The sequence below is a fragment of the Acomys minous genome, assembly GCF_964271855.1.
Source record: "Acomys minous genome assembly, chromosome: 9".
Classification (NCBI taxonomy): domain Eukaryota; kingdom Metazoa; phylum Chordata; class Mammalia; order Rodentia; family Muridae; genus Acomys; species Acomys minous.
The window spans coordinates 54263794-54273128 of NC_140490.1; the positions used below are offsets into that span (position 1 = coordinate 54263794).

The 9335-nt window shown below is 40.0% G+C and overlaps 1 protein-coding gene across 1 annotated transcript in view; it reads left to right on the forward strand.

Moving 5' to 3' along the window:
• LOC311605843 (uncharacterized protein) overlaps positions 1-2301 on the forward strand; it is a gene marked incomplete at both ends in the record, with an annotated part of 342410 nt that extends 340109 nt beyond the window's left edge. Inside the window, 3 exons of the mRNA XM_084796705.1 lie at positions 1268-1412; positions 1703-1783; positions 2237-2301. Of these exons, the coding sequence (XP_084652831.1) occupies positions 1268-1412; positions 1703-1783; positions 2237-2301 (291 nt within the window). The remainder of the gene's footprint in view (positions 1-1267; positions 1413-1702; positions 1784-2236) is intronic.
• Positions 2302-9335: the final 7034 nt, after the last annotated feature.

A 9335-nucleotide genomic window follows, 5' to 3' on the forward strand; every position in this document is an offset into this window, starting at 1 on the left:
AACTCCCTCTTCTTTTCGATCTGTTCTGCCTGCAAACACTCCCTCCTTGTGGTAAGTCACCCCATCTTTTCTCATTCCTAATGCTCGCTCTCCCAGAAGTAAAATTTCTCTTCCTGGTATTTCTGCCATCCTCCCTTCCAGTTGCCTCCCCTGGAAAGAGGCATTATGACTGGCTAGCTGCATGATTTATGAGCTCATTAGAGGGTGGAAGAGTTATTCTAGAGAGAGAAAATATTTCCTGCTACCAAAGGAGAACTTGTCTGACAAGCAGATGTCCTCTTTGCTATCCAGAGAAATTCATTCAATTAGCCAATTTGATCTGTGGAAGGGGCTGCCTGCCTTGCTGATGTGGACGGCTTTTCAAGGGGTCAAGTTTGCAGGACCACAAGCCTACAGCCTAATGCTTGGAAGCACAGGATACACTCAAAGCAGGCGATCCATCTGAGGTCAGGGACATTGGTGATTATCATAGACAGTCCAGGAATAATCGCAAACTACACATCTGCGAGCTCTACTGCTGGATCAGTCAATCTTGTGCCTACAGAAACTTCTCCAAGGACAAGGGACTTCCTTCCAATGGGAATATTAACTTCTGCTTCTTAGACAGATTTTGTTTTCTGTACATTTCACCAAAGCAAATGCTGACTTTTAAAACTGTCGTTCCTTAATTTAGCTCCTCTGAGAGATGTAGCTCAGGCTCTCCTCCAGCTCCCATCATCCTTGTCCTGAATGCTGGACTACAGGCATGTGCCATAACACCCACCCTTAGAAAAGATATTAAAGGCCAAAGATAGGAGTTTAAGATATGTGTGTGTGTGTGTGTGTGTGTGTGTGTGTGTGTGTGTGTGTAGCATGTACATGCAGTTTCCAAGGATGCCAGACGAGGGCATTAGATCCCCTGAAATTACAGCTGTAAGCCGCCATGCCATCATGGTGTTTGCAAGAACTATTGAGCTAATTCTCTAGCCCTCAAACTTGTTTTTGATGCATACAGTTTGGTTCCAGAAGACTATAAAATTCATTCTCCATGTGTATTACTTGTTTCACAGTATGCTGTATTCTTTAGAGAGTCATTATAAAATTGTTGTTAAGGTTAGACATCGACTGGCGTATGAAACTTAACATCATAAGCTTCTAGTTAGGACAATAGTATCCATTCAGGCTTTTCTGAGCTACAGTTTCCCTTCCTCCAGGGATAATGGAAGAAAAAGATAAGACCTCTGACGATTCCACTGAAATGTTTGCTCACCTTATCATCACTCTTCAGGTGTTTGGTGACATCAGTGCCTTGAGGTTTGTCCCCAGTGAAGTGATTACCGCTGTTGAGGAGCACATAAGAGAGATAGACACTGTGCAGAGAGAAGACTTTGTTAGTGCTCAAGAGAAACGAGAGAGCTCTGAGGAAACAAGAGGTAATTTTGTCTGCAGCTTGAACATTGCATCATCACTGCCTGTGGTTGAGAGGAGGAAGTGCAATGTTGTATTCCAGTACAGCGCCTTATGGTGCACATTGAAAACACAGTGGACCATGGGCCTTGGTTGCTGACACAAGGAGATGCTGGGCTCTGGACTTTGAGGAGAGTTGGGATGACGTTGGTAGCATACTTGGAAATGACTTTTAGAATGAGGAAAGTGTCTACAGAATGTTGATTAAACAAGCCTAAAATATTCCCCCTTCCTTTTTTTTTTTTTTTTTTGGTAGAAATTGTCACTTTTATATTGTTCATGAAAGGCACTTTAAGGGGAAATTTAATACCAACAACAAATATTCCAAATCTCATAGGTGAGTTGATTTGAAGAGTTTCTATTTTGTATTCTAGGATGTTAGCAGCCATGCCCCAGATTGGTGATATGGATTGGGGCCTTTTGAATTTACTTCAACTCTCAAAATCTACCAAACAGAATTCTTGTTTTCTATTCTGTGTACAAGCTTTTTTATTATTCCTGTGGTTCTTCCTTGCTTTCTATTTCAGTTGAAGGTTTGGACCAGGTTTTATTATCACATAGATAGTGATATATCAAAAGCTTTATAGATCATAAAAACCTTGCACCATTAAGAGTCCTGACTTCATCATACAGTAGTGTATGCAGTCGGCGTCTAGCCCTTCCTTGCCATGTACAAGGGTGATAAAGTACATCTTCCAACTAGAAGACAATGCAAATTAGAAAGGTCAAGGCTGGTAGCTATAATGAAAAACCATGTAAATGTGTCCAACTATGCCTGTTTTTTTTTCAGCCCCTGTACCAGCTGTTGTTTTACTAGCACGGTGTCAACATTTCAATATAAGAAATTTACAGTAAAGATTACAATTAGCACCCCCCCTCTGTTGGCAGGTCCATATGCACTGTAATTCTTAGCCTCAGTGGCTACTAATGGAGGTCATCTAACAAATGCTCATCCTTCTGCTAATATATACCAGCCACTTAGAGACTAATAATATTCTTACTAGTGCACAAAAGCTAGTAAATACTCACATAAATGTAGTTTAAATAGCTGTGTCTGCTCTTTGTAGGCAAGTGGAGTCTACTTGCCGATACTTAAATGCCCCTGTCATTGACTTCTTCTCTCTCGTGTGCTACTACCACTATTCACAACAGCTATATACACAGGCTACAAACTTTTACTTTTCCTATTAGCACATGATCCTTTAATTATGTATATCCTTTCATTAACAGAAATTAGAACCGTGTTGGGGGTGAAATGCAGAGGCTCAGTAGAGATTAGGTGTTTAAAAGAGATGTGAGGAAAGTAGCAAGGTGAGGTTGGACTTAGGTCTTTAGTGTGTATGTAGAAGGAGAGACAAAGCCCTGAGTGATCTAGACATATTAAAATAAATCATGTGTTAAACACATGTCTGAACAAAATAATCTGAACATGTAGATGTTTGCATGCCCAGGTGAATTTTGCTTAATTATGAGATCAAGGTGATGAGTCAAATTCAGTTGAAAAGACAGCCCAGCATTTTTCCGTTGAGCATCCATTGGCTTAACTGCTATTGGCTTGACACTTGTAGTTGTCTGATAAGACCTCACTAACATTTAAACCCAGTGAGGTGAGGGACAATTCTTCACTTTTTTTTGTTGTTGTCATACTCGGTTATTAATAGTGCATGTTGTTGGGTGAAAAAGTAAACCAATGTGTCAAACTTCACTTCAGTATATTCTTGGTGAACTATAAGATAGTGACCTGAATGAGTAGGAGATCAGAGATCAATTGATTACTTTTTTCCTCTTCTTGTTTCTTTTAGGAGATCATTGACCCACCTGGAAGAATGAGCATAATTAAGGACCATAATTTCTGTCCTCTGAGAGACACTGGAGGAAAACACTATTTCTTAATCTACAGCACACCTAATACATTATTACAAAGGGTGGTGTTTTGTTATCTTCAAGTGGCAGCCTGTAGAGAATTTTGCTTCTGTTGTTTATTTTTTTCCTTACCTTTGCATGCATGTTACTGAACATTCAGGAGTACATAACAGGCTCAGCATTTGTGTTTGTCTAAAGCTTTCTGTTGGTGTAGGTGTGCGGTAGCTACAGATTCACGCAAATGCTTATTTTGAGTTCTCCCTTTTTTATCAAGGGACACTCATGAGTACTGTGACATGGAACACAGTAATAAAATAAGAATCAGATACCATCGGTGTCAGAGATAAGCAGTATATTTGCGTGGGTACTGAGGGAAGCTACTTAAATTTTATTTTCCTTAGATGTTGGTGTTTGGTCAGGTTCTCAAGGAAAACAGAGGGGAAGGGACGGAAGCACTGTCTCCGGATGCTTCTATCTTTTGTGGTCATTCACAAACTACACTTAACGATTCTGTGGCTATAGAGAGACGAGCAAGCATTGTATTTGCAAACAGATGCTCTGCAGAGCAGAGCTCTAATGTGGCAGGCACAGTGCCCTTAGGAAAGAGTACATATTTATATACAGTTCAAAGGACTATTTCAAAATTAAAGATAGGTTTCCAGGGGACTATATATCTGTAAATTGAGTCATCAGGGTTTTTTTTCTGCTTTAGCCTACTGAGGATAATTTGTGATGCTAATAATTAAAATTTCTTCAAGGCTGTATTAGCAAAATAGTGTCTATAAGTTAGGCATATATTTCTGTAATTTCTCTAGACTCTCTTTTTTAGAGACGTGCACGAATTGATGTTTTATCTAGTTTGATTTTTGTCACATTACTAATTGTATCATAATTAGAAACTGTAAATAAAAAATAATTTATTGGATCATTTTTGCTATATCGGTATGCTCTTATTGCTTCAGCAGATTATTTGGAACTTAGTTCTGAAAAAGAATACAAATATAAAGAAGACAGAATTCATTTGAATGCTTGCTGTAAACTTAAAAGTGAAAACTATTATATGCTCGTTGTGTTAAGTCCAGTAACAATAGGTAGCATACACAACATGTCAGTTGAGGAAGAGAATGAAAAATGAGTGATTGTCTTCCTTCAGTTAAATATGATGCTAAGTGGAATACACAGCATTAAAATCAAATTACTTCCCACTTCAATGATCACAGTGTGAACACTTGGTATAAAAAGCTGTATTTCCACTCTTCCTTCAACCTCAGTTTTATTAGATAAATCAACTGATAGTGCTTGGATAAGTAGAAGGGATGGCTTTGATGTCTTTGCGGCTTTTCTGTTTTGTAAATGTCTGTTCAAGATGTCTTCCAAATACCAACTTGTATATCCTTCAGTCACTGAGAGTTCTCACACTCTGAAGCTCTCTGTTGTGGATACTCATGAATAACATAGCGCGTTCTGTGGCATCGTTCCCAGCTCGTCAACTTGCTTAACTTTAACTCTTCTGAGGGTAGGAAGAGTGACTGTTCCCAATGGCCACGTTTTACATGAGCCTTCCAACGGCGGCTTGCAATGACCCCATCTGGTTTTCAGGACTTTGCAAGAGATGCTGATAGCACAACGAAGATCCGTGGCAGTGGGAGGATCCGAGCTCAGTAGCCACTGTCTAAGTAATATAAAACAATCTTGGCTTCTTGATTGGCTTAATTATTTTCCTAGATTATTTGCTTTTAATACAGTGTAATTCACAAAGATTTCCCTTTAAGTAACAGGCATGGAGTTCACGTGGGTGAAGGCAGACACACATAGGATTGAAAAAAGTGTCATTGGCTACAGACACACAGTGAACAAAATACTTTCTTATTTAAAAAGTTAAAAGTATCTTACTATAAACGCCTTTCATCATACATAATAACAAAAAATCACAGTACCTGCTTTTCTTTTTTTTTCTTTATAATAATAACTGTTTACTGACGTGAGTAAAAACTTTGACTGTACTCCATACTGTGAAATTATACCAACATTATTAATTGTTTAACTTTAATGTACGGTTGTAGAGCTTTTCTATTATCCTAACAAAGTGTCTTAAATTGATAACCAGTTCCCAACTATTTTCCAATGCCACTTGTATCACTTAATAAGCACATTTAGACTATCCTTTCCCCTTAGAAGCTTGATAGTTTTGACTAGCCTCATGCTTGTGAGAGATTCCTTCAGTTCATGTTGTTCGCTGACAAATCGGGACTATCTGATGATTAAATGAATGCCACTAAGAGAGACTTGCTGACAACATGGGGAAAAAGTGCAAGCAGAGTTGAGCACACCATGATGAGGAATACTAGACCTACTTACAGGTGTTTGAAGGATTGTCGCACACCATTTGTCTACTTTTTGAGTCTCTGTGTAATTTTTCAAAACAATAAATTAAGCAGCCATTGGAAAAGGCATATGGAGCAAGAGAAATGTAATATTACCTGTTGAAATCATACATTCAGTTAATGAGTAGTGATGCAAGGAAATATTTTGATATGTAGTATGCAAGAACACATGGGGTGCGTACGGTATAATTTTTTTCTAAAAATATGTTTCTGTAAAAAAATTTTAAAACTGACTACTTTAATTGGTATTGATATGGTATGATTTATAATCTTATTTTTTTCCCAGTACCGTCCCATATTTTCTATATTCTTCTTGATAAGTTCATGATGCTTTTATAATCGTCACTGAACCGAGGGTTTCATGTGTGATGAGCACTGAGGAAATAAGGAAAATCTCATGCTAGCACTTGTAAAATTAAAATCTGCATTGTGGTTTTGAATACTAAGTGCCCAAGAGAAATGCTCAAGATGTTATTCTAGAACATTTTAGAGCAAAATCTTCCAAGAACTAAAAGTAGAAATCTATAAATAGCAGAAAAGCCCTGTAAACACATAACAGGGTACTGAACTATAAAGGAAGTCAGAGGGAGGAAAGACTCCCCAAGTTAGAAAACACAATTATAAAGCCAACTGTATCAAATTTTGGAGGATTTAGATGTGGTGGGAAAAAAAAAAAAGGTAATCATGTTATTTCTGAGCATGTCCCCTACTGTCTGTCTTCTATGCCGTGCCTCCCCAGCCCATTTCCTCCACCCGGATAGGCTGTTTTCCTTCTCTTCTCTTAGGCTTTGTGTGTCCTTCCCTTGGAACTCAGCTTAATTTTGATGGTGGCCCACTGCCTTCCCTCCCTACTCGCGTGGCTCCTGTTTCTTTCACCACTCATTTCCTCTTTATCACTTGAAGAAACCACAGCTCTGGTTGAGTCACCTGGGCCTAATTTGTGCCCACTCTCCTACAATTAAATGCAGCTGTAGAAAATAAATGGACATTGGCGTGAATTTGACTTTTAAATATTGGATGTAGCCTTCAAGGGACATCTGGGGCTTTCAGGTAGTCACATTTTGTCTTCTTATTTCATTTACCCCGCAAAGACACTGTGATTGTATCACATTTTATCATCTCTTCCCAAGCCTGCAATACTTTCCCACAGCTTCACATACCACTAATGAATGGGCCATCTACCTCCCTGAGAAGTTGGGGCGATTACTGTGACTAATGCCTATGGAACATCTGCATGTTTCCTACACCTGGCATGTGGCCGCACAGAGAAAGGCGTGTTTCATTGTTCATGCATCAGGGTGGGGCAGGGGGTTCACAGCAGATGCCCTCTGGGTCCTGCTTGTTAGGATAAGCAAGAAGATACCTACCAGCTGCCACTGACTAATCTAGACTCCAGGTCTGTGAGGAATTAATCTCTGCTACATTAAATTCTGTCAGTGTGAAATTCTTTACAAATTGCACAGTCTAGAATTACCTGTGTGAGTAGCAAAAAACACAAGCAAAACATTTGACTTGAAATTATGTTTCTAGCCCTACTATTGATTGAAAAACTTTAGATAAAATTCTCAAGCATTGATTGGACAGTGCTACTAAACATCTCAATTAAAACATGATCAACTCAACATACCATTTTCCTTTCTGAACCACTATCTACTCATTCTCATGGGTGATCAATTTTCTATTTGCTCAAGTCAAAGTTTTGGCATTATTCTTTATCAACCTATACAGGCTAGATGACAGTGTGGTGATAAGGACTGTGTAACTTGGTGCCTTGGAGTAGCAACGGTTCTGCCATGCTGTCTCCTTACCAAGGAGGAAGCTATGGTCTGTGTCACAAACACCCTCCTGGACCAGGCTGATGACTGGTCCTTTAAACTTCCACTTGCATATTACATGAATCAGTTTTAAATGTTTATTAGCATATAATAATTATATACTGTGATGTATTTCGTTATGACATTTTCTTACATGTAAATAATGTATTTCATTCATGTTTACCCCATTACCGTCTCTTATCCCAGCTTAATTTACCTAATATCTGTCCAAACACGTTGCCTGACTTCAACTTCAAGTGAGTAGGTAAGTTTGACCAAGCCATCCACCAACAAGAAAACTGGAGCAAACTCTTAATGACGGTTAAGAGTTGGCCACTCTGCTAGTCAGCTTTCTGTTACTATAACAAATATCTGAGCTAGTCAACTCATAGAGAGAAAAGGTTTGTGTTGGCTTAGAATTCTGAACTACTCTATCCATAGTCTGTGGGCCTTATTGCTTTGGGGTCCGTGAAGAAGCACCACATTATATGGTGCAGATCGCCCAAAGGAGCACAGCCAATCCCTTCCAACACCCTAACACCAGGTAGGAGAGAAAGAAGGTTAGTGGGGAGAGGGGAGATAGTTCTCTTTAGCTACTTCCTGCTTTTTAAGGTCATTGGGTTCACTGGGGCAAGTACAATCTTCATTTCCGGGCATCTCCAACTTCTCTCAAACTGCAGCAACATCAACCAGGAGCAGCATGGGGAGGAGCAGAAGCTTTCGTCCTCCTCTGAGGCCCCTATCTGTCTCTGGACTTTGGCATTTGATCCCTCTCAGAATCTCCAGAATTAAACTATCTGTAGCTGGCAAAGATCACAGCCCTCTCAGAGTCCACATGATGCAAGTAGTCTGCTGCTGTGGACAATTTAAAGCAGCTCTATATCCCACATCTGGGATAAAAACAAAACAAAAACTGTTCACATAACATAACTGAGGTTTTAAAGATACCAATACTTCCACTACAGGTATGGTTCTAAATCGCCTCCATTGTATAAGTGAAACTGCTCTATCCAGTCACAAACTTATAAATATATAAGAAATGCTATCTGTCAAGCCTTGTTTCCACTGTGTGGTAGAGAGACTGAGATACAACCATAGGAAATACCTGGGGCTCAGTAGTGGTGTGTGTGTGCTTTGCAATCACAAGGCCTTGGCTTCATCTCTTTAATGTTAAAACAGAAGAAGGAACCCCCCCCCCCGAAAAAAATTCACAGTAGAGACTGTCACCAGGGGAGGGGTAAGGCAGCCACTGCTCAGCCATCTGAATACACAGGACGTGCCAAAGCCCCATACCAGTCCACTATGAAATGTCGTTGGTTGATTGGGCCTTTCATTAGCATATAAATCTCCCCTGAGCCTTCTCTCCTGTGAGTCCTGGCTACACATTCTGGGAACTCCTGCCTTTGCCATTTCCTGTTTGGTTATTGCTGGAGTGGGTGCTGAAGAGCATGTCCTCTGTACTACTTAGTTTTTGTCACCTTGACATAAACAAGAGATGCCTGGGGAAAGGGCATCTCACCTGAAGAATGGTTTCCCTCTGATTGTCCTGTGAGCATGACTATAGGCCCAGACCACCGAGGGCATTGCTGCTCCTGGGCAGGTGGTCCTGGCTTGTAATGAGAAAGGTAACTGAGAAAGCCAAGGGGAGCTGGTCCACAGTCTCTGCCTCAGTTCCTGCCTCTAGATTCTGGCCTTGAGCTTTTGCTCAAGATGGTCTGTATTCTGTAAACTAGTGTAAGCCCTTTCTTGCCCAAGATGCTTTTGGTCAGTGTTCTCAGAGCAATTAAAAGCAAATTAGAACCCTTCCTTGGAGCCTGAGAAGCCCCCA